Raw genomic sequence first — 25640 nt, forward strand, 5'->3', positions numbered from 1 at the left:
GGTGCTGGGTAAACATGTGTGGACTGCTGTTCAAAAAATTGAGCCAACTTGACCTATCCTAGCAACGGTGAGTACGAAATGTTAGAATTCTCTCAAGTCGCCAGCACTGCATTCTCCCCCTTTCCCCTTTTTCAACAATTGTCAATTTCAGAATTCTTCCTTTAGCTCTTGCCTTTGAGGGAAAGCAGGAAGAAGCTCTGCGCGACCAGGAAGGCGGGGCCTTAAGCCCCACTAGCCCCGCCCCACACCTCGCCCCGCCCCACTAGCCCCGCCCCGCCCCTATCTTCAGCCTGCGGCTCTCGGTCCCGCCTGCGTCCTAAGCCAGGCCCCGCCCCCAGCTCTGGGCCCCGCCTCTCTCCCCGCCCCAGGCCCGGAGCTGCTTTGCGCAGGCTCGTCCGGCAGAGTTCGCTGGAAGGCGTTGCTGTCAGGAAGCAAACTTTCCCCGGGACGATGTCGCGACTCGGCCCTCCCCAGGAACCAGTCGGGTAAGGCCTCCCCGACACCTGGCACCCCGAGCCGGGCCTGACGCGGCCTTGATCACTGCGCGGCCGGACAGGTTGCGGGCCATGGGTGGCCGGGGCCTTCTGGCTACTTGTTGCGAGTCCCGCCTGCCCGCCTTCCGGAGGCCCACGCTCCCGACGCTCCCCTCATTTGGCAGCTCGCAAGATCTCCAGGGCCTTCGTGCCTTCCCCCTCCAAAGACAGAGCCAGGTTTGCACACCTGGGGGCGTGCAAGCCCCCGAGGGCTTCCCTCTTTCGCTCGCCGAGCCTCAGCCGTCGGATAGCGAGCGCGCACCGGGCAGCGCCCGGTTCAAGGTCCCCGGGCTACTTCCAGCCTCAGTTACGCAAACTCTCTGAGCCTGGAACGTGATCGTGTTTTCACCTTAATGAGAAAAGCATGGAAAGAAGGTTAGATGAGCCCATGCTCAGAATGGGTGTGACTGCTAATGTCGGTGTTTACCTGGCTATTACTCCAAGCACCAGCTCCTTATGTGGACGGTTTTGCAGACTGTTGCTTCTGCTGGTCCCTCTGGTTAGTTCTGGAAGCCACACTTTTAAGCAGTCCCTCTCATTCCTGGTCGGAAATTCCAGTTTACTTTTCTGAACACTGGCCTATGTGCACTAGGATGTTCTCTGGAGTCCCCTCCAGTGCCAGCATTCCTGTGACCCTTTTCAGGCCATTTGGGCATTTTCAACACCCACAGCAGTTTCCTAGTTACATTATTGAGCATCCTACCTCCTAGAAAGAGGCAAGAAATAGCAGACATCTGGCAAGCAATTATGCATCTAAGGACTGAGACATTTAAATGGCAGCCACAGAACTGTATCATTTAATCCTTACAAACATCCTCAACATGTCACACATCAGGAAAGGGGGGCTTAGAGAAGTCAGTCCTAACACTTTGAAACCAGTCTGGCTCACTTAAACACCTGCTTTTGCCTCTTACGCAAAACTGCCTTAACCCACAGTTATGGATTCAGAGAACAATGTGTGGTTAAAGTCTAAATTCTTGCATTTTAGTAAGTCACAGGTGGATCCAGCAGTCTATGTTGTAACATGCCCTCTGGGTGATTCTGTTGCTGCATAAGCTTGGGAACCACTGTTACAAGGTATTTGAAGACAAGGGTTTGATAATGTGACATAAGGGCCAGGTTAAGAGGAAGCCTTTAACCTTACGATGGTGTAACCTCTGAAACAATGAACTTGCTCTGCAAATCTGCCTTCCTGAATATTACTGTGGGTTTAAACACTGAACTATTGCACCATTGAAAGAATATTTTACCATCATTCAAAATTAATGTAGATTTTAAAGTGAACTCGGGTACTAAACTGGGTTCTTAGTAATTTTTGCCTCATTTTATCTTACCAAAAGTCACATGATTTGGATATTATTATTGCTGTCATATTATTAAAAAGTACACTGAGACTAGAAATGCTAAATACCAGGACATATATCAAAGCAGAAACATCATCCAGTTTAGGAGCTTTTTATCATAACTCTTGTTACTAAACTGTGGTTTGTTTCCATTTTAGAAACAGTTTGATAGATGACGCTAAGGCCCGCCTAAAAAAGCATGACTTTGGGACCGAATATTCTCACTGTTCATCTAACAGATGTTCGATCCTTCTACCATTGTTGCCTAAAGATGGGAAACTTTACCTGTTATTCACCCTCCGGTCAGAGAAGGTAAGTGACGAAAAGGTTCCTGACCTTAAGGTCTCAGGAGGATGTTTGAAAACCCCATGAAATGTGGTCACTGGCACACAATTTGGGGTTCCAAAATCTCAATTGGACTTTCAGAGTTGTGATGTTCAAGGGGTACGTGAAGCCACAGAATCATGTGGCTTTTTACAGAGAAGTTTTGGAAAGTAAAATAAGCAATTGAGCTAGCAAGTAATTTAAAATACTTTTATGCCAGGGTTTCTTATCCAGCCGTTGCCATTCGGGCTGGATAATTCTTTGTTGTGGGAGTTACCCCGCGCATTATGGGATGTTTAACAACATCCACTAGAAGCCAGTAACACATACACAGACAACACACGCACTTTGTGACAACCACATGTGTCTCCAGATATCGCCTACTCTCTTGGCAGGGAGGCGGGGGTAAGACTGCCCCCACCAAGAGCCACTGTTTTGGATTAATCCCACCCCAGGTATAGTGTATGTATGTGTGTATCTGAATCACTTTGCTGTGTACCAGAAACTAACACAACATTGTAAATCAACTACACTTCGATTTAAAAATACATACTTTTTAAGTTTTTTAAGGAATAACATTTCATCTCAGTTTTAAAAAATAGTTGCTTATAGAACTGTTGAGACTCATTGACAAGAAATTCATCTGAAGCATTGTGCCCAGACCATGGTAAGCACTCGATAAAGGTTAGCCATTCAAAACACTGCCCTTTTCATTATCCTTTTGTTCTGCCTTTTTTCTCCTTCAGTGTAAATCTGTGTGTGTGTGTGTGTGTGTGTGTGTGTGTGTATGGTATCTTTGGAGGGCAAGGTGAGAAAAATCAGAAGTGAGGGTAGTTCTCCTAGTTCAATTTTTTTAAAGGACTCAAGTTAAAAAAAAGAAAAACTTTTCTTTTTGGTCTTATTCCCTACTTGTTGCCACAAGTATGGGAATGGTCTCTGGCACAAGACAGAAATTCAGCACATACTTGTTGAATGGGTGAGTGGTACCAAACTTGGAATCCCACATGGTGGCTCTGTTCCTTCCATATCCAGCTGAGAAGGTCACCCGGAGAGGTCTGCTTTCCTGGAGGTAAGTGTGAACCTACGGACGCAGACGACGTGGCCACGGCTCTCCGGGAAGCCCAGGAGGAAGTAGGGCTACATCCTGGTCAAGTGGAGGTGGTCTGCTGCCTGATGCCACTGCCGTTTGATGTAAGGCTCGGAGGGAACTGGCTTGCTTAGACTTGCGTGAGCTCGCAGTAGATACGCTCTCTTCACGTTTGGTATAAATGTGAAGGATCCCACGTTTGGCTAAACACGGTCCTCTCAAGCATGCGGTACAGAGTCAAGAGACTGGCTCACGTGCGGACTTTGCCCCTGCTGGGCTAAAAGAGGCCTTGGGCAAGCCCCACTTCCTGTCTGGGCCCCTCCTTTCCCATCCAGAAATAAAAGGGCTGAACACCATCAGCGGTTTTCAGACTGGATGCTGTGGAACCCTGTCGATGCCTCAGTGTTCTTTCACTGACATTCAGTTCACATTCATTTTTCTCCAGATGGGTTTATTTTTGAGAAGTCTCTTAAAAAAAATAACACAGACTTGAGCATGCCACATACCAGATTTTAGCCCCTTGGAGGCCACTGAAGGTACTCATTTTTGCACATACCATGGAACCAGGCTTCTCCATGTCACGTAAATTGAGCAATATCCTGAGATCTAGGGAAGCTGTTTAGAAACGTCGGTATTTGTAACTGCGTTTCTGTTTGAAGCGGGATTTGATAGTATATACAAACAAACATAACAACAAAAGGGGTCCTGGGACTGATAGAACTGGACCTTATTTCATATGACCTGATCGCAACACTGTCACTGTCATACTAACTGACTGTAGAAGGAGTGGCGTGCCGTGCTAAGGCACTTCAGTCGTGTCCGATTCTTGGTGACCCCGTGGACTTGGAGGACCCCGCCAGGCTCCTCTGTCTGTGGGATTCTCCAGGCAAGAATACTGGAGTGGGTTGCCATGCCCTCCTCCAGGGGATCTTCCCAACCCGGGGGTCGAACCCACATCGGGAAGATCCCCTGGAGGAGGGCAGAAGGAGTAAATAAGGTAAATTTAAAGTTGCATAACAATTATTTTACTGGTATAAAATTTTTCATATATACTTGTAATTTTAGAACGGTTACTGATTTCACAGAGAGTTCTCATGTAGCCATGCTCAGCTCCCCCTGTTACTGACGTCGGACATCACTGTGGTACGTTGGTGACAACTAAGAAATGAGCGTCAGTACTTTACCATCACTGAACCCCACGCTTTAGTTGTCTTTTACTAGTTTTTCTGCTGACGTCCTCCCTTCTGTCCGGGATCTCATGCAGGCCGCCGTGTTGAGCGTGGTGCCGCGTCTGCTCACTCTCTGATCTGTGCCAGTCTCTTAGACTGCCCTTGTTCTCCTGGCCTTAACACTTGTGAGGTGCACAGGTCAGGTGTGTTCTTGCATGCTCCTCAATTGGGGTTTATCTGGTATTATTCTCCTGGTTAAGCTAAGGTTATGGGCTTGGGGGAAGAATAATACCCCAGAGGTGAATTTCACTCATCACCTATCTGAATAGCTATAATTTTTTTAAAAATAGTATTGTGCTTTCATGTGAATTTTTATGTCAAAGGAAGAATTCCACTGATGCCTAAAAATTAGAAAGCCAGATTGCCCTTTGTGAAGATCAATGATGCTGACATATGTCTTAATTGAGTCCATTTTAAGAATAGAGAGGTCACCACTCCCAGGAGATTTAGCTTGGAAGAAGGTAAAGGCCATTCCATAAATGTGCCCTCAGTGAGAAAGAAATGAGACAGAGAGAAGAGTAACATGGGATTAGGACAAGACATGTGTCAGTTACTTCCTCTTCTGTGTTTTTTAACGGGAGCCCTTTCCAGGGGATAGCTGCAAATCTCCCGGGACATCTTAGAGATTTATTTTAGGACTCTCTTGACAAAACACATAATGGTTATAAGTTCCCAAAATGAGAGTAAGTCCATTTCCAAGGTTCCCAGAGCTACTGAGTTCACCTGTAAGGAGATCGCATACAACAGTCCTTAGAGGTGTTTATGTGTTCAAATGACCTGCTCCTGATATAATGCCAGTCATACCACCGAGAAATTAGAATGAACAAAGGCTTTCAAGAAGGATGTACTGTATTTAGAAGTGCCAGTGTGGGTCGTTTTGTTTTTTGGAGTTTGCAAATCTTTTAAATATGGTTCCAAAATGCCATTTGTTTAATGCCTAGAAGCCTAATCTAATTGAGTCAGAATTCTAATTCTTGACTGGGGGTAATTTTCTCTATCGGGGAACACAGGGCAATGCCTGGAGATGTTTTGGGGTGTCACTGGCTTTTCCCCACGCCCAGTGTTAACCCTCCCAGGCCTTCCAGCCCCCAGCCAACCTTCATACGTGTCACTGTATCACACACGTGTGAGCTTCTCTCTGCAGAGGCCCCGAGGGACAGTTCTCCTTTTTCTCTGCGCATGGCCTGTAGCTGCATCTCCATCCTTTTCTTCACTTGGCAAAGGCCCGAGTCCTATAACATTTCAGTGGTGTGTCCTGACTTCCGAGGCTCTTCCTAATAGTCTGAAGCTTCTTCCAGGAGCCCTAAAGCCTGGCTCATCCTATGTCCAGAGCAGAAGCCAGTCTCTGTGGGATTTCAACTCAGCAAATGGGCAAAATACAGCCTTTTATGGGCCCTAGGATGTCTGCCGGAGAAGGCAATGGCACCCCACTCCAGTACTCTTGCCTGGAAAATCCCATGGACGGAGGAGCCTGGTAGGCTGCAGTCCATGGGGTCCTGAAGAGTCAGACACGACTGAGCGACTTCACTTTCACTTTTCACTTTTATACATTGGAGAAGGAAATGGCAACCCACTCCAGTGTTCTAGCCTGGAGAATCCCAGGGATGGGGCCGCACAGAGTCGGACACGACTGAAGTGACTTAGCAGTAGCAGCAGGATGTCTGCCACATACCATCTTTTTTTCCTGCCAGTTCAGACACCTGTGATTTTAGACATGGGATGTGCAGAGTTGCTGTTTCATCCACAAGTTTCCACAGTCTCTCTTACTTTGCTAAGCTTGAACCCTGTTGCGTATACCTGACTCCCCATCTAGAACATTCAGTCTTAAACCATGATCTCCCTTTGAGGCTTTGATTCTTTTTGTTTCCCCCACTAATTTCCTTAGACTCTGACATGCCAGTTCAAGGGCTGGCACTGGCCGTGCAAAGTTCCTGCCCAGGCACCTGCCTAACAGGCGTGGCCCTGAGACCTCCGGAGGGTCTGAGCCGCAGCTGGGGACGCCGCCCCGTGGTCTCTGAGCCACTTGCTGGTGTGTTAGCTCGGAGATTCGGTGACCAGCATTTTGATAGAACTTCAGCGCAGGACTCCAGCGTGTGGGCAGCAAGCCTGGGGTAGAATCCTGGCTTCTGCCAAGTGGGAGCTGGGTGTGGCCATGGGCAAGTTTTTTTCTGATCCAGTTTCTATTGGTAAAGCTTCTTCAGAAGCAGGTTGTTATGAAGAACCTGGGGGAGGCGGATGGATTCTAGACGAGGGGCCCACATGGGCTTTGAATGGAGAGAGCAGCCACGGATGCACGCTGAGCGACACTGCAGGCTCTGTCCAGATGCTTTCTTTTTTAAAAAAATTTATTTCTTAATTGGAGGAAATTTGCGTTACAGTGTTGTGTGGGTTTCTGCCATACAACAACGCAAATCAGCCGTAATTGTACATATATCACCTCCCTCTAGAGCCTCCCTCCCTTCCCCCGTGCCACCCCTCTAGGGCCCCGCAGAGCGCCAGGCTGGCCTCCGTGTGTTACACAGCAGCTCCTCGCCAGCTGTCTGTCTGACACACGGGAGTGTACATACGGCGATGCTGCTTTCTGCAGTCGTCCCACCCTCTCCTGGCCCCGCTGTGTCCACAAGTCTGTTCTCTGTGTCTGCGTCTCCATCCCCTTCCTGCACAGAGGTTCATCAGTGCCATTTTTCCAGATTCTGTACATATGCGGTAACAGTCCTCTTAGGCTGTATTTCACACACACATACACACACACTCTCACACTCTGCAGTTCTCTCCCAGTACTCATGCCCTCAGGCTCCTGGGATTCTGTATATATGCGGTAACAGTCCTCTTAGGCTGTGATTCTCACGCGCGCGCGCACATGCACACACACACACACACACACACACACACACACTCACACTTTGCAGTTCTCTCCCAGTACTCATGCCCTCAGGCTCCTGAAGCCGCCCCCCCCGCACCCCCCCGTTGAGTCAGCACTGTCTTGATTTATTCCTGGCCAGTCATGAAAGCCCAGCCCCCTCATCATCTCCTGGGACAGCCCGAGGTACCTTATACCCCAGAGCTCCCCGCAGCATCCCTGCCTGGCTTTCCCCCCGACCTGTCTGTCTTCCCTGCTCCTGCCCTCACCCCTTTGTCCCCGAGCTCTTCCTTAAGAAATCCGTGGCATCTGAGCCTTCATCTCAGTGGCTGCCCTGGGGGGACCTTGTGACAGAAGAGGCTGAGCCTTCAGGGGGCCGAGCACAGTGAGGACTGCTGCTGGATCTGGGCGTCGGGGCCGCTCTCGAAACCTTACGGACATCTGGAGCCCTGCTCCCCTCCTCCGCTCCTGGTCGTGATGTTGACTTGGTCGCTAATTCGGTTAACAGGCTGAGTCATCACTGCTCTTCACCACGGTTTAGCTGCCCTCCCTCAAGACCTCCCACAGGCCTGCTGGTCCTCCTGTAGGAGCCAGCCCCACGCTGTCTCCCTAGATGTCCCCACTCACTTTATGTCAGCAATTCCCCAGTCCGTCTCACTTTCTCATTCAAGGTCATGCCGCCCTCATCAGCTCCTACACTAAACTCCAGGCCTCCCCCGCAAGACTCCAGGTAGAATCTTTAACGTAACAACACCCTGCATTCATTTCAGAACGGTGGTGATTATAAATAGAAATCTCCCCGCCAACCAGCCTCCTAGCCTCCTCTGTCCATGAGATTCTCCAGGCAGGAATACTGGAGTAGGTTGCCATTTCCTTCTCCAGGGGACCTTCTCGACCCAGGGATCGAACCCACGTCTCCTGTCTCCAATCTGCATTGGCAGGCGGACTCTTTACCACTGAGCCAGGGAAGCCCAGACCTCCATTTAAGGGACATAAAGTTTACTTATAGAGGAAGTTTTACGTAACGGACTGCTTTGGCCTGTGAGCTTAGTTTATGCAGAAGTAGCGTGCATTTAGACATACTTTGTTGTTGTTTTGAAACAGTATCTCTCACATCTCCGTTTGTGTCTTCCGTGTTCTGCTTTCAGAAGGATATGTGGATAACGCCGGTTGTAGGATTTATAGACCCCAACTTTGAGGCCAGACCTAACCCGGATGAAGTTAAGAACGTGTTCCTGGTGCCTCTGGAGTACTTCCTGCGTCCCCGTGTTTACCACCAGAGTCACGTGACACGCTGCGGTCGTCACGTGATTGTTCACTGCTTTGAGTACACGGACCCTGAGGACGGCGCAACGTACCACATCCGGGGACTGACTGCACGTTGTGCCCTGTTTACCGCCTTAGTGATTTTGGGGAGAAAACCCTCCTTTGAGGTTGACTTTAATCTCAGCGATTTGATACCACCCTCTGAAGAGTCCTTCCTGAAGCCTCAGAAACATGCTGTGAGCAAGTTATGATTTATGAGACCAACACCCAAATGACTCTGAGCAGTGTTCGTGTGGGCTTAGCCACGGAACAAGGATTCCACCAACTGTTGGAATTTGACAGGTGCGAATATTTTTACTGCAACTTGAAAGTTAAAAACCTTGCCTTTTTCCCAGTTGCCCTCTACTGTCTGAAAAAGCAAGTCTTTCAAAAGTAGAAAAATGTGTTTATACTATTGCATAGTTTCACCCCAAATATGTGTAACAGTACTTTTCTTACATGTATAATAAAAGTGGTCCAGTGGCTAAGACTCTGAGCTCCCCAAGCAGAGGGCCCAAGTTCAATCCCTGAGCAAAGAACTAGATCCTGTATGCTACAACTAAGACCCAGCACAACCAAATAAATAAAATCAACATTTTAAAAATATTTGGTGAATGTATGACCATGTGGCATTGATCTTATTTGTAAGAGGTAGCCTCTCTCTCTGTTGTTACATGTGACAGAAACTCCTGACTAGCCATCAGAACACACCCTCCTCCTCCTTGGCTACAGAGTTGAAGCTGAGTCCATAGCTCCCCAGGCAGAACCAGCATTGACTAAGTTCCAGTGCAGTTAAATGTAGCTCTGAAATTGAATTTAGGCCGATGGGATGTGAAATCGCTCTTGCTGGTCATCTCCAATTTCAATTTAAGAGACAAACCAAACTCCCTTGATTGCCTTTTCCATGATTTATCTGCAACCCAGCCTTGACTTTACAGATGAAGACAATTCCTGCAGGAAAGTCAGAGCTAAAAGATGTAAGAGCTTAGATCTCTGAAAGACTGTGGAGCAGAGCAACCCGCCATCCTGGGCTATTCCCTTGGGACTGTTACATGGGAGAAAAAGAAAAAACTGTCATTTCTGTCACTGTAATTGGGGTCACTTTGTTACAGCAGAGCTACAGCCTGAATAATACACCATAACACTTGAAAATGGTTGGATGGATATTCACCCAAACTTGAGGTGTTGCCAGTAATTAGAATTCAAGATGATCTGACATTTAACATACGGGTCCTGGGACATGCACAAGATGACTTTGGGTGTTGGCGGGGTTTGACAGTCATGATCCAAAATAACTGAAAGAATATGAGAGGCCAACAATCAGGGCAGATTATCTGCCTTAATTTGATAGCAGAAAAACACTCATTTCAAGCACAACACTCAAATTGGAAGTCAAAAAGATATATTCTGAATCACATGCCTTGAAATCTACTTCTTACAGGGGCATCATCATATGTCAAACTTTAGAGTTAGCAGAGATTTCTTTCCTTAATTATGGTATTAGCCATCCTAGACCAGATCAGGGACAAGAGGGGGTCCTGTGTTGTAGCTGAAAATATGGTGCCCAAACGCTGAATCCATTTCGTCAGCCATGCCACTGTCCATTGCTGCTGAATTCTGATTTTCTGAGAGCTGGCGGAGGAAAACATTCAATCTGCAGCTTTATGCCCATAAATGTTGAAATGGTGCAAATCTGGCTCCAGTCTCAAAAGCAGAGGTTGGGTGAGTTAACCCGTCAACATTCTGTAACCAGCCCTGCAGGAACAGGCCTACATGGTTTCTGAACAATTAGAGAGAAATTTGCAAATGTGTATTTACAATCTGACAGCAGCATAATTGCTGGGTAAATGGTTGACCTCTGGTAGTGCAGAACTTTCCAAACTGTTTGTTTATGCAAATACCACAGACCTGCCTAGTTTCTAAGAGGAGATGACCCAACCTATGTCCTCATTCTGAGCGACATCTATGGCCACCCAACTGGCTCAGTCGGTAAAGAATCTGCCTTCAAGACAGGAGATGCACGGGTTCAATCCCTCGGTCAAGAAGATCCCCTGGAGGAGGAAATGGCAACCCACTCCAGTATTCCTGCTGGGATAATCCCACGGACAGAGGAGCCTGGCAGGCTACAGTCCACGGGGTCAAAAAGAGCTGGACATGACTGAGTGACTAAACTACCACCAACACCATAGTGATGGAGGTTTTGCCCACCTCCTTTTTAGTGGTCTATTTCATGACATTTATGTTCAGGGTTCTAGTTAAATATCCTGTTACAACAGCCAGACATTTAGGAAGTTTGATTCAAATTAAACTATCAGCAGAGTACTGATTTCACAAACTCTGCAGAACCACTGAACAAATCAACCTCAAGGAGCAATGTGGATGAACCTAGAGTCTGTCATACAGAGTGAAGCATGTCAGAAAAACAAATACCGTATATTAATGCATATATGTAGAATCTAGAAAAATGGTACAGATGAATCTATTTCCAGGCCAGGATTAGAGACACAGACATAGAGAACAGACATAGGTGGTGGATGGGGAGGGTGGGATGAATTGGGAGGGTGGGAGGGGGAGGATTCATATATATACACTACCATGTGTAAACCCGAAGCTCCAATACTTGGGCCACCTGATGCGAAAAACTGACTCATTGGAAAGGACCCTGATGCTGGGAAAGATTGAAGGCAGGAGGAGAAGGAGACAACAGAGGATGAGATGGTTGGATGGCATCACCGACTCGATGGACATGAGTTTGAGTAAGCCCTGGGAGTTGGTGATGGACAGGGAGGCCTGGCGTGCTACAGTCCATGGGGTTGCAGAGTCGGACACGGCTGAGAGACTGAACAGAGCTGAGCTGGTGTGTAAAACAGACAGCTAGCAGGAACCGCTGGACAGCCTAGGGAGTTCGGGTTGGTGCTCTGTGATGACCTAGGGGGTGCGGTGGGGTAGTGGTTGGGGAAAGTGCAACGGGGATGGGATATATATGTCCACAGAGCTGATTCACTTCGTGTACGGCAGAAATAACACAACATTGTAAAGCAAACATCCCCCACTTAGAAAATCGTCAGGGGGACAAACCCCTACCTCAAAAACAAGAGGTGAATCTTGACTTTTGCGTCCTGTCATTCTTATGATGATAACCATCTTCTTGAATTTATTGATGATACAGACAGAGAAAAGCAACAGAAACTCGGTGCTTCAGCCCCTAATTCTTCAGAGGAGACTCCACTTGGCCTCATTCGGGTCACCTGGCAGGTTTCCAGAAACCTGTGGACATGTTCAAGGGCAAGGCTCAGAGTTGGGATCACAGTTGCACGTGTCTCCCAAAGTCCCCTGAGTCAGGTGGCTCTGGGTGGGAGCATTCCCGAAGACAGTGGGCTGCATGGACATCCCCAAACACTTACTGTCTCCAGTTCCTAAAGCCTGTGCATTCTGCCATCCAGGCATCTCAACTCTTGTCTTCTTCTTTGCATCCCTGTGACCTTGGTAAGCAGGAGGTTAAGTCTGAGTGGGGAGTCAGGATGCCTAGATTTGAATCCCAGCTAAGGCATCCATCCATTCAGTGACCTTTAGCAAGTTACTCATCCTTTACAGGCCTTAGTTTCCTTCTCTCTAATGTGGGAAAGAGAAACTTTTTACTTTAGGGCTGTTGATGGAATTAAAGGAGTTAGTATATGTGACCCTCTTGCTTAAAGCACACCCAAATGCTTAGAATAATACCTAGAAAATAGTGACAGTGTTACTGTTAGCTGGTAATTATGGTATTATTATAACTAGGATGTTATAACAATAATAATAAGCATTGCTATTTCTCTAGTTCTGAATATCATCATTTTTCCTACACCAGAAGTTTGTGAATTGTTTTGGTTCACAGTGAGTATCCTTGGCATCTCAGTCATTTTTTTTCACAGTATATCTAGGCCAAAGGAAAACACCTAATAATTTGGTTTGTTATGTTACTGTATGTGAACGATTTAACAATTGTCTATGTCCTCCTAACTTGGTAGCCATTTGAAAATATACTAGATACTAGAAAAATACTCTTTTCATTTCAGTCCTAAAAAACAGTTGCTTAACTGTGTACACCAGTTGGGCACCCAAGTCAACGGCAGACTCAAATACAGTCAGGTGATGGGGATGGACACCGGAGGGAGGAGGGGCTCAGAGAAGCCATCCCAGAGGAGGTGGTGGCTGGGCTGAGCTGACGGATGAGGAGATGCTACCCAGCTGAGTGAGATGATGGTGGTGATGATGGGGACTATTATTTACTGAGCACCTGTTATAAACCTTGAGTTTGAGCAAATACTGGGAGATAGTGAAAGACAGGGAAGCCTGGCGTGCTGCAGTCCATGGGGTCGCAAAGAGTCAGGTACCACCAAGTGACTGAACATTCAACACTTATAAACCTGGCCCTTCACTTTGATTGTTTCATTTAACCCTCCAAATCTCTGCAGTGAGTATTACTACTATTCCCATTTTTAGAGATGAAAATTTGAGAATCAGAGAAATTAAATATTTGCCCATGGTCACAGAGCCAACATCCCAATACACATGTATGGATTTCACAGCTCATATTCTGCTATACTCACTTACTTAACATAAGGCTCACTTCCTAGGGACAAAGGCAAGAATAGAAAGTTTTAAGTTAACCTTTCCCTTGAATCACTACATGGGAAAGGGAAAGCAAAGCTGAAAACATTGGGAGAGAGCAGAGTTTATTTTCCCCTTTGTCATGTCCTCCAGTTTATTCAGCTGCTGCAGCACACATTGAAATGAGTGATTAGCTATGATGATTTTAATTAAAGTGGAACATACCAATTAATAAATGAGAGTGCTGGCGTCCTTGCTCGTATGACAACTCCTTTCACGGTGCCAGCTTTCTGGGTAAAGAACTGAGATGGCACAACATTCCTCCACCCTTCAGACAAGATGATTAAACATAATTCAAGTCTTTTTCTTGTTTCCAGCCAGTTTCTTATCTGAGACTAGCACAGAGTTTTGATAAAATTGCTGGAGTGATCAGCCCCTAGGGTCCCTCCTAGGGTCTGTATATAGACTTCATATATACAGTCTTTTTTTTTTTTTTTTACAATCTTTTTTTTTTTTCTTTTTTGGTGCACCATGCAGCATGTGGAACTTCCCCAACCAGGGGACCTGGGGTCGAACCCATGCCCCCTGCAGTGGAAGTGAGGAGTCTTAACCGCTGGACTGCCATGGAAGTCCTCCATTCAGAAATCTTGATTGCCCCTCATCACCACTTGCACAGCTCTGCCTGCCGTTCCATGGTTGCACACCCCTCAGACTTAAGAGTCAAGTCCTCTATGCCCACTCCTCCAACCAGGCCTATTTCATAGCACGGACACTGCTTCATCACACCCCTTGCATACCTCTCTCTCTCTCTGTCTCTCTCTCTCTCTATGTATACACACACACACACACACACACACACACACACATACATACATACATACAGGCTTCTCTCTGTATATATAGGCCAGGCCTATATATATATATATAGGCTTCCTGGGTGACACAGTGGTAAAGAATTGTCTGCCAATACAGGAGACACAAGAGACATGGATTCTATCCCTACATCAGGAGGATCCTCTGGAGAAGGAAATGGCAACCACTCTAGTATTATTGCCTGGAAAATTCCATGCACACAGGAGCCTGGAGGGCTACAGTCTTCCATAAAGAGTTGGACATGACTGAGCGACTGAGCACACATATATATAACAGGTCCATAGGCCATGAGACCCCTCAGTCTGACTTCCCCTGGCCTCTGGTGAATGGACCAGGGATCCATGGTCAACCCATGGATAGCCTCTAATTTGACAGCCAAGAATCCATGACTTTGTAGAAGAAAATGGCAACTCACTGCAGTATTCTTGCCTGGGAAATCCCATGGACAGAGGAGCCTGGTGGACTACAGTTCATGGGATTGCAAAGAATTGGCTACGACTGAGAATGCGTGAAATCTGTGACTTATGTGGTTTATTTAAACAGCTGATCTAGACAGGGATTAAAAAGCAGAGACATCACTTTGCCAACAAAGTCATGTAAAGATGTAAGAGTTGGACAAAAAGAATGCTGAGCACCAAAGAATGGATGCTTTTAAATTGTGGTACTGGAGAAAACTCTTGAGAGTCCCTTGGATAGCAAGGAGATCAAACCAGTCAATCCTGAAGGAAATCAACCCTGAATATTTATTGGAAGGACTGATGCTGAAGCTGAAGCTCCAATACTCTGGCCAACTGATGCAAAGAGCCGACCAATTGGAAAAGACCCTGATGCTGGGAAAGATTGAGGGCAGGAGGAGAAGGGGAAATCAGTGGGTGAGATGGTTGGATGGCACCACCAACTCAATGGACATGAGTTTGAGCAAACTCCAGGAGATAGTGGAGGACAGAGGAGCCTGGTGTGCTGCAGTTCATGGGGTCACAAAGAGTTGGACAGGACTTAGCGACTGAACAACAACAACTTAAATAGCTAAACTAAGTACATTACATTTTCCAAAGAATTTGAACCATGACAGATGATAAATGTTCAGGAACTATTTTGGCCCATGTGCATGCTGAGGAGTAAGCCCAAGAAGTTAGAGTTTAAAGGTTAGATGGCCAGTATTTTTTTTTAGTAGTTTCTGAATTTTTTTAAATTAATTAATCTATTTTAATTGGAGGCTAATTACAATATTGTGGTGATTTTTACCATAACATTGACATGAGTCAGCCATGGGTGCACATGTGTTCCCCACCCTGAACCCCCCTCCCACCTCCCTCCCCATCCCATCCCTCAGGGTCATCCCAGTGCACCAGCTTTGAGCACCATTTCATGCATTGAACTTGAACTGGTCATCTATGTCACATATGACAATATACATGTTTTGATGCTCTTCTCTCAAATCATCCCACCCTCGCTTTCTCCCACAGAGTCCAAAAGTCTGTTCTATACATCTGTGTCTCTTTTTCTGTCTTGCATATAGGGTTATTGTTACCATCTTTCTAAATTCCATATATATGCGTTAGTATACTGTATTGGTCTTTAACTTTCTGGCTTACTTCACTCTGTATAACAGGCTCCAGTTTCATCCACCTCATTAGAACTGATTCAAATGAATTCTTTTTAATGGCTGAGTAATATTCCATGGTGTATATGTACCGCAGCTTCCTTATCCATTCATCTGCTGATGGGCATCTAGGTTGCTTCCATGTCCTGGCTATTATAAACAGTGCTGCGATGAACGTTGGGGTACACGTGTCTCTTTCAGATCTGGTTTCCTCGGTGTGTATGCCCAGAAGTGGGATTGCTGGGTCATATGGCAGTTCTATTTCCAGTTTTTTAAGGAATCTCCACATTGTTCTCCATAGCGGCTGTACTAGTTTGCATTCCCACCAACAGTGTAAGAGGGTTCCCTTTTCTCCACACCCTCTCCAGCATTTATTGTTTGTAGACTTTTTGATAGCAGCCATTCTGACCAGCGTGAGATGGTACCTCACTGAGGTTTTGATTTGCATTTCTCTGATAATGAATGACATTTCATGTGTTTATTAGAGATGGCCAGTACTTGGTGGACATGTCTTTGATGTAGGCAGTAGTTTTCATGTCAGAAACTCCACTAGGAATAACTAGAAGAAGAAATATTTCCTGAAGCAACTTAAATAGCCTTTTAAAGGTCTCATACTAAAGTCCATAAATTTTCATTGTATAGATGTAGCCTTGGTTTGATATTTCCTTGACTGTAGCTTTTCTCATTTTTCATTTTATATCTTTGAACTTTTATCCATTATTTCATCATGATTGTCAGTGGTACCCCTGTTTCCATTTTTTCTCTTTTTGACTTATTTTCCACAGGAAACTTGAAGTTTCTCTTCTGGTTGTTTTGTTCTACCTTCCTAATTCATTTGCATTTCTTTTTTCGTTTGTGAACAGATTCTGCTCTGGGTTCATTTCATCTCCTTCCACCAGCCTGGGTTTTTCTTCTAAATCTGCTACATCCCATGGGGCTCATAAAAGCATTATGAGAAATCACCTGTTTTTTTTTTCTGACTATAAATCCATATGGCTTAACATCAGACCAGGTGATAAACTGAAGATTTGCTAGAACCCCTAACCTATTGTGAACGTAAACTGATTTTAGCCCCCTGTACTGAATGGAATGCATGCAGGCTCAGTTGCTAAGTCTTATCCGATTCTTTGTGGTCCCATGGACTGTAACCCACCAGGCTCCTCTGTCCATGGAGTTTTCCAGGCAAGAATACTGGAATGTGTTGCTATTTGCTACTCCAGGGGATCTTTATGACCCAGGGATCAAACCCACATCTCCTGCATTGTCAGGCATGTTCTTTTACCAGAGCCACTTGGGAAGACCCAAGAAGACATCCAAGTCCTACCCACTGGTACCTGGGAAGGTGACTTTAACTGGAAATAGAGTCTTGGCAGATGTAATTAAGTTAAGGATCTTGAAAGGAGACCATCCTGAACTTAGGATGGACTTTAAGTCCAATGACTCGTATCCTTATAAATGAAAGGATAGGGAGGTTGAAGATGGAGCCAGAGATGGAGTGATGCTACCACATGCCAAGGAACATCGGCAGCCAGGAGAAGTTGGAGAGACCAGAAAGGGTCTCCTTTCCTAGAGCCTTCAGGGGAAGCATGGCCCTGACTGTACCTTGATTTTGAACTTCTGGCCTCCAGAACTGTGGCAGAAGGTATTTCTGTTGTTTAAAGCCACCAAGTTCACGGTCATTCATTATACCAGCCCTAGAAAGCTAAAACCTGCAGCTTCTATAACCACCTCCTAGTTTAGGGCTAGCTCTCCACTCCATCTCAGGAGTAAGGTGGAAACAGTCCCCTGCTGACTGCTCTGGATTGGCACCCAGCCCAAACTCAGTTAATCAGATTTATCCCCTCGGTAAGTCCCTTGAGATTAGGACCAGGCAGGCAGAGTCTGTTTGCCTGCTCCCTGGAGAGCACCCTTTCGTGTTCTCATGAACTAGCTCAGTTGCTAGACTGGAGACGCCGTGAAGGCAGGGGCTGCAGCTTGTTGGCCTTCCTGGGGCCTGGCAGTGCCTGGCATGCAACATTTCCCAATGTTTCGTATCTCAGCAGCTCAACCCAGAAATCTAAGTTGCCTTTTTTTTTTGGCTGTTCAGAGTCTTAGTTGCAGCATGTGGGTTCTAGCTCCCTGACCAGGGATTGAGCCTGGGCCCCTTGCATTGTGAGCGCAGAGTCCCAGCCACTGGACCACCAGTGAAGTCCCCTAAGTTGCCTTTGACTCACCCTTACCCGCTCCAACAGACACAGTCTGGGTCCCACCCATATATCCCTTGGGTCCTACCATTGTCGTGAGCAGCAGACCACTCCTAACAGCCAGTTCTTACATCTCTGTTCCTGAAGGTTTTTTCTAAACCCACAGCAGGTGGCCAGGAAGTGCCAGAAAATAAGGGCCCTCATACCAGCCTTCAACCAATGACCAGTAGAATTTGGTGTATCAATAGCCCAGCTTTGGACTTGTCTGGTGGTCCCGTGGTTAAGAGTTTGCCTGCCAACGCAGGGGACACAGGTTCGATCTCTGGTCTGCAAAGATCCCACGTGCCACGGGACAACAAAGCCTAAATTACAGCTCTACGGCTGTAGAGTCTGCTCTGCAACAATAAAAGCCACTGCAATGAGAAGCCCTCACACAGCAACTAGAGAGTAGGCCCAGCTCGGCACAACTAGAGAAAAGGCCACCTGCAGCAAGGAAGACTCCGAGCAGCTAATAAATAAATACATATTTTTTTAAAGCCCTAGAAGAGCTATTTAAAAATAAAAAAGCCCAGTTTCTTCACCTCTTGAGCCGGATGATTCTGAAGCATGCTTCTTCCCTGGATCTCAGAATGAGCCAAGCTCTACTGCAGTCACTGACCACAATAACTGGCTTGCGTGTGTGCTCAGTTGCTAAGTCGTGTCTGACTCTTGTGACCCCATGGACTGCAGCCCGCCAGGCTCTTCTGTCTGTGAGATTTTCTAGGTAAGAATCCCGGAATGGGTTGCCATGCCCTCCTCCAAGGTATCTTCCCGACCCAGGGATCGCACCCCCATCTCCTGCATCTTCTGCACTGCAGGCAGTCTTCACCTGCTGAGCCATGAGGGAAGCCCACAGTAACTGGCTTAATACCTCCCCTTTTAGTGGTTGCCTTCCTTCCCTTGCCTCTCTTCCCCACCCCCACACCAGTGTGCCTTGTATATTCCATTAAGTTGAGTCTTTGTCTCAGAGTTTATTTCTAAGTAAACCCAAACTAAGATCCTCCTATATTCAAACTTCTGCTGAACTCTATTGAATTTACCTTCAGAATATTTGTAGAATCTGGTTCTTCCTATCTCTACTGACAGTAGCTTACAGACTTGTGGAAAATATCCATGTGGTAATTACCATTTTCCTCTATAGCCCATTGTTTATTCAGCCTCTAAATATGATCATATTTTCCTTGAGACATCCTGATGGTTTTTCATTGTTTTTATGAGAAAGAGGAGTGGAGCTTGTGAGCCCTGTGTTCTGGTCCCTGCCTGCCTCTCCAGCTGTTCTTGTTTCACGTGGCACCTGCCTACTCACCTGCTCCTACCACACTGGCCTTGCTTCAGCTCATGGACACCACAGGACTCTTGCATATGCTGACCCTTCAATCTGGAATGATTTCCCATTTACCTTTGCCTATTGTTAACTCCTACCGGTTGTTCAGATCTCAGCTTCTTAGGGAAGCTCCTCTCTGTCCCCTTCCACTGGTTCTGTGTTCTCTTGGTACCATATACCTCTCCTCCAAGTCCTATCACAGTCACAATATTATACCCCTTTGTCTGATCCTATGATTGATGCTTCTCTCCTCTTCTAGACTCTGAGCTCGATAAAGACAGATCATGCCTCAACTGTGGTCCATCATTGTACTCCAAACTCTTCCTGCAATTCTTGGCAAAAAAAAGAGATTCTCCATAGATACGTATTCAATGAAAGAATAAAACTGAAAAAATATAAAGGCAGCTATTTCTAATCAAATAGCCAGTTCAGTAGGCCAAAAAACAAATCAGTCTCTCCCCAACAGTCAACCTGGTAAAAGTTAATGTAAGGTGGCCTAATATCATTGCGAGTCATCTCCTGTTTACTGGATGAAGTATATTAAGTGCCCTACCAAGAGTCAACAGGAGAGAATAGCTCCCATCTTTAACCAGTTTTTGCCTTGTAGCCATTTCCACACCTAGCTGTCGTGATGTACCCTCCTAAGAGCTACCAGAAGATAAGAATTTGATCCTCTTCTTCCTTCTGTTCCCAATGCTTGGATGTATGTGGGGCTCATCTCCTTCAGATCCAGGTAAATTTGACTGGAGTCCCCATGGTAATTCAAGTGCAAAGCTCAGTGGTCTCCTGTGACTTGTTCAAACCCTTACAGGCTCGCATTCTCCGATCATCTCTGGTTCAGTTTCCAGCTTCTGTGAACCTTATTTCTGCATCCTGTGCCTTGCAGTTCTTCAACGTCTCCTTTACTGTAGTGTCAACCCAAATCCAGGACGACGACCACACCTTGTTTTCCCCAGTGTTGCCTTTTACATAAATCTCTGAGTGACTTTAGTTGGAGATATAGGGGTATCAGCCAGGTAAATGTAAATTGAGGAACTTATATTTGAATATTATGTTTTCTTGTTCTTAAAATGTCCTGTCCATTTATGTCAAACTAGGTTCCAGGTTGATGTTGTATTTCTCAATACTTTTGCCCTAGCCTTGGTCTTCTCTATTTGCTCACACCACCAGCAAGATACTTATTTCTTTTGCAGGAAGGCTGAATCTACCTATTTGATTCCTTGTATCTCCTGCCCACTGGGACTCATCTTGTATATTCAATAGGCCGAGCAGTGAATTTTCCCAAATAAAGAATTTATCTATACATGGTACGTTAACTCCAGTAACACCTTTTTCTCACTGTACTGGATCTTTCTTTCTTTTTTTAATGAAGTGACAGAGTGAAGTGAGGACAGCCTTTATAGCCAAGGTTCACGGGCACTGTGGATTTTAAAAATCCATTCGTGTAAAACCCATTTGATGTGTAAATGCATTGATTGTGTAAGGAGATAGATGAGCCTGAGAAATGGTGATGGGAGTGAATGATAAGATCAGAAGGACTTGGAGTAAGAAGCTGCATTTGAGGCTTGGACAGAGGGAAGGTAGGAAGGAAAATAAAGATGGGTGAGCAACGTTGGGTTGCAAAGGCTGTAGGTGAGAGTTGGACATGAGGAATTTATATTAAAGGAGTAGTCAGGATGACTTTTAGGAGAGAGATGATGAGAACAGCCTTGAAACAGAGATCCCACTGGGTCACCAGCCAGGGGAAGTGGGCACTGGCCCTGTCACTGCCCATTCATATTCTGTGTGACCTTGGACACATAAATCAATCTTTCCGAGCCTCAGTTTTCTTATGTGTAAAGCATATTTGCACTAGTTGGTCTCTAAACAATGTCTACTTCTGAAATCTTGAACTCTGGACTCTCTCCAACTCTATTTGAAGCCATACAGGTAATTAAGCAGTTTTGCTGAATGTTTTACAAAGGAAAAATTTGTGACTGAGGAAAAGAAAAGAATCGCTTTTTGTCTACTGTTTGAAGTTAGCAGCATGCAGAGAGTTCATTATGTGAAAATACCATTTGGGGAGATTAATTAAAAAATTCTGACATTCAGAGTAGGGATTTGGGGCAGGAATGTACAAGTCTAGAGCTCTGGGTAGAATTAGGCATCTAAACATTGCACCTTATTACGTATATAGTCAAGCGTTAGGAGGGGCACATTTGGAAGCCAATATTCCAAACCCAAGTGCTTGTTGGCTTTATGCATTTAGTTTGAATTATTGCATGTTTAATAGGATTTAGCTACAGTGCCTCTGCTTAGCAATCTGTTTCCTTGGCAATGCAATCCTCAGAGGGGCAGAGGCCATATGGAAAATAGGGGTTATTTTGTAATTTATTAAGTGAGGTGAAAGGAAGAGAATTTAATTCAATGGCTATCTTTGCATTCCCTCTACACACACAGTAAAGAAGAGTGGCCAGCACATGGTAGGTACTTAACAAAAGGGATGCATTCTTTATTATGAGGAAAAAAAAATCATCCTGTGCATTATATTATAATAAATGTCCAAACATGCTATTTTTCAGGAAAATGTTTGTTGTTGTTGTTCAGTCACTAAGTCGTGTCCTACTCTGTGACCCCATATCCTGCAGCACACCTGGTTCCTTTGTCCTTCACCATCTCCTGGGGTTTGCTCAAACTCATGTCGAATGAGTCAGTGATGCCATCCAGCCATCTCCTTCTCTGTCACCCCCTTCACCTCCTTCCCTCAATCTTTCCCAGCATCAGGGTCTTTTCCAATGAGTCAGTTCTTCACATCAGGTAGCCAAAGTATTGGAGCCTCAGCTTTAGCATCAGTCCTTCCAATGAGTATTCAAGGTTGATTTCCTTTAGGATTCACTGGTTTGATCTCCTTGCTATCCAAGGGACTCTTGAGAGTCTTCTCCAGCACCACAGTTCAAAAGCATCAATTCTTCATCGCTCAGCCTTCTTTATGGTTCAGCACTCACTTCCATGCAAGACTACTGGAAAAACCATAGCTTTGGTTATACGGAAAATGCTTAGCAGACACAGTAAATATTCTCCATAGTTTCATTGGCTCTTTTTATCCCCTATATCCCTCATTTGCATTCCATCACCAAGTCTTGTTCATTCTGTGTTCAATTCACATTCCAGGTTCATCCAGTTCTGCCACCTCCTCCGTGGCAGGTGGTCCAGCCATCATGACCTCCCACCTGGACCTACAACAGTCTCCTAATTAGTCTGTTTTTGCCCCCTGCACTCCATCCTTCATGCAGCATCTAGAGTGATCATCTGAAAACATGAATAACATCTTTGTTACTTCTTGGCTTAAGACCTTCTAGTACCTTCCAACGTTGCCTACAATAAATTGCAAACTTCGTTCCTGGTTAACAAAACTGGCACAACCTGGACCCTCCCTACCTCTGACACTTCTCATCCTGGTCCACCTCTCCAACTTTCTTGGTGAACTAAAATATATCTGACCTTCCTTGTCTTCCTGAAACAGCAAGCTTGCTCCCACTACAGGGTTTTTGCATCAGCGGTCCTTGTCCCTGGAGTGGTCTTCCCAGGCTCTCTGCATGATTGGCACAAGTTTATCATCCATTCTCAGTATACTCTTTCTTTCCTGGAGAGTCTTACCCTGAACCCCTCCCTGTGACAGACTCGTGTTTTAACTTTCTGCACACCATTTCTGTGTCTGATATTTTTGTATATTTACTTATTTATTTGTTTTCCCCCCTCTCTCCTTCTCTTCAGAGCATAAACTCTGACAGTGTGGGGACCTTTTTTATTATATTTTACTTCCTGCCAGGAACTCAATAAATGTATCTTGCATAGATGAGCAAATTAATTTTGTTGAAAACTAATGGTCAAGTCATGTTGCCACAAAGAAGTAGGTCAGCACAATAATGAAATCAGATCAGTGATTAGGTAAAAAATTTGCCGAAGCACTTTAGTTTTTATTTTTGGTACTATTCAATACTGATAATTTGCTTCATTGTAGGACAATTTTGTAATCATTTATGTGCCCTTAATTATCTTTTAAAATTGCTAATGGTTTTTTCTTTTTAAAAAATATCTACTTTACTGTAGCTAAGTAGCCCAGCTCTACATTTGTATTAGGGGGAAAAAATGAGGGCAATCTAGACACACAACTTGTGAACTGTTTAAATAAACTATGATAAATTACAGAAAAATATATGACTCCATTTTTGTCAAATAATTTTACCCATACCTCTCTGTTTGGGAGGATATTCATCCAAGTGCTTAAAAATGGTCTTCTCAGAAAGGGTGGTTGGGATTATGACTATCCTTTAACAGAAAAACTTTGAAAGGCTGTAAAATATATGGACTTAGAATGTTTTTGTTGGGGGAGAGAGCTTTTTAATTAAAAAAGTACCAATCCCTAAGTGGAAAAAAAAAAGAAGTAAAAATTCAAATTCTGAAACCAGGATTTTCTGCTGGTGAATTCAGCTGGGGTGCTCAGGTAACAGTAATCCCTGGTACATCTTTGCAGGCATTGGCTTAGCTGAACGGGCAATACCACAACAGAATGGTGATGGCTCTGAGACCACTTCCCTTTTGTTCTCTCTCCTACTCAATCCCTCACACATCCTACAACACCATCTGTCTGCTTCCCAGTAGTGTGCTATAATTATGTACCTGCATTACATATTGGTCATGTATAAAACACGAAGAGGCTTCCCTGGTAGCTCAGAGGTAAAGAATCTGCCTGTCAATCAGGAAACATGGGTTCAACCCCTGGGTCAGGGAGATCACCTGGAGAAGGGAATGCAACCCACTCCAGAATTCTTGCCTAGAAAATCTCACGGACAAAGGAGCCTGGCAGGCTGCCGTCCATGGGGGTCACAGAAGTGTCAGACATGACTTACCAACTAAACAGTGACAAAACACTCGGAGAAGTTGAAGAAGCTTTTCTGTATGTGGAGCTGTGACTGCTCCCTCTCTTGGGCATCTGTTCTCATCTACTGATTCACAAGGGGTCTGAACCCTGTCCTGGGAAAGCACATTGAAATGTGCCAGCAATGGGATACAGCTATGCACACGCATGTCGGAGCTTGATGGAATAGATCAAGTTGCCAGGAGAACCTCAGGGCCCCTAGGAGAAAATCAACCTGTGAGAGAAAGAGTCTAGAACAACAGACTGAGCTTGGACAAAGAACCAGAGGTTTCTTTGGAATTTTTGAAAAGGGAAACCATCAAGTAAAATGAACGGTGATGTCTTCTAATCCTTCTGCCACTTCAGTAGTGCCTGTGAGCATGCCTCCATAGAAGGGCTCTGAGGTTCTTGCCACTTACTTGTCTTAAACGATGTTGCTGTATCCCTGTTACAAAACCATTCCCTTTACCTGTTCTCTACATCTTCATCCCTACTCCTGCCCTGGAAATAGGCTCATCTGTACCTTTTTTCTAGATTCCACATACAGGCACTATTATACAATATTTGTTTAGCTCTTTCTAACTTTCTTCACCCTGTACAACAGTCTCTAGGCTCATCCACATCTCTACAAGTGACCCAATTCTGTTCCTCTTTATGGCTGAGTAATATTCCATTGTATTTAGGTAGCTAGTAGGAACCAGAGGATGAGACGGTTGGATGGCATCACTGACTCAATGGACAGGAAAAGTTTGAGTAAACTCTGGGAGTTGGTGATGGACAGGGAGGCCTGGTGTGCTACAGTCCATGGGGTCGCAACGAGTCAGACACGACTGAGCGACTGAACTGAACTGAACTGAGTAGGAACCTGCTATAAAGCACAGGCAGCTCAGCTTGGTGCCCTGTGATGACCTAGATGGGGGGGTGGGGAAGGGAAGGGAGGTCCCAGAGTGGGGGGGAATATATGTATACATATAGTTGAGTCACTTCATTGTACAACAGAAACTAACACAACATTGTAATCACACTCCAATTTAAAAAAACATAACCCTAAACTTGTCCACCAAGATTAGGGAAATAAAGTTTGTAATCATGCAAAATTTCAAGGTCACGTGACAATCACGAGCTTCCTGAACTGAAGATCTGGATTTAAATTAGGGCCAGATGTGTGTAATTATTTGAGAAAAAAATATATGCATAGTAACTAAAAAAGTCTGTGCCTTCACGTGCAGAAGACACTTGCTTCTCATTCTACACATTCTTAATTTAAAACTAAGAGCAAGTCCTTTCATGGGATCATAGATTTTGAAAACCTTCAATCCTCTGCCCACAGGGGTCAGGCAGCTGTTTCCCCGTGGCCTTCTCGTCCATGCACTCCTCCTGGAAGGAGGGTCTGAGAGGACGCAAACAGCACATGAGTCCTGCGTGTCTTTACAGTGCTTTCACGCTGCTT

The 25640-nt window shown here is 45.3% G+C and overlaps 1 protein-coding gene across 2 annotated transcripts; it reads left to right on the forward strand.

The window, feature by feature from the left end:
• The first annotated feature begins 363 nt into the window (after positions 1-363).
• On the forward strand, positions 364-9300 carry NUDT7 (nudix hydrolase 7). 2 transcript variants are annotated; one of them, XM_061138073.1, is made up of 4 exons: positions 364-485; positions 2035-2188; positions 3233-3391; positions 8525-9300. In XM_061138073.1, the coding sequence occupies exons 1-4, from the start codon at positions 451-453 to the stop codon at positions 8891-8893; spliced, it is 717 nt and encodes a 238-aa protein (XP_060994056.1). In that variant the 5' UTR covers positions 364-450; the 3' UTR covers positions 8894-9300. The 2 variants fall into 2 exon arrangements, with proteins under 2 accessions (XP_060994056.1, XP_060994057.1); XM_061138074.1 differs by lacking the exon at positions 3233-3391.
• The last annotated feature ends 16340 nt before the right edge of the window (positions 9301-25640 follow it).

Source organism: Dama dama, chromosome 4, assembly GCF_033118175.1.
Source record: "Dama dama isolate Ldn47 chromosome 4, ASM3311817v1, whole genome shotgun sequence".
In the NCBI taxonomy this organism is placed as follows: domain Eukaryota; kingdom Metazoa; phylum Chordata; class Mammalia; order Artiodactyla; family Cervidae; genus Dama; species Dama dama.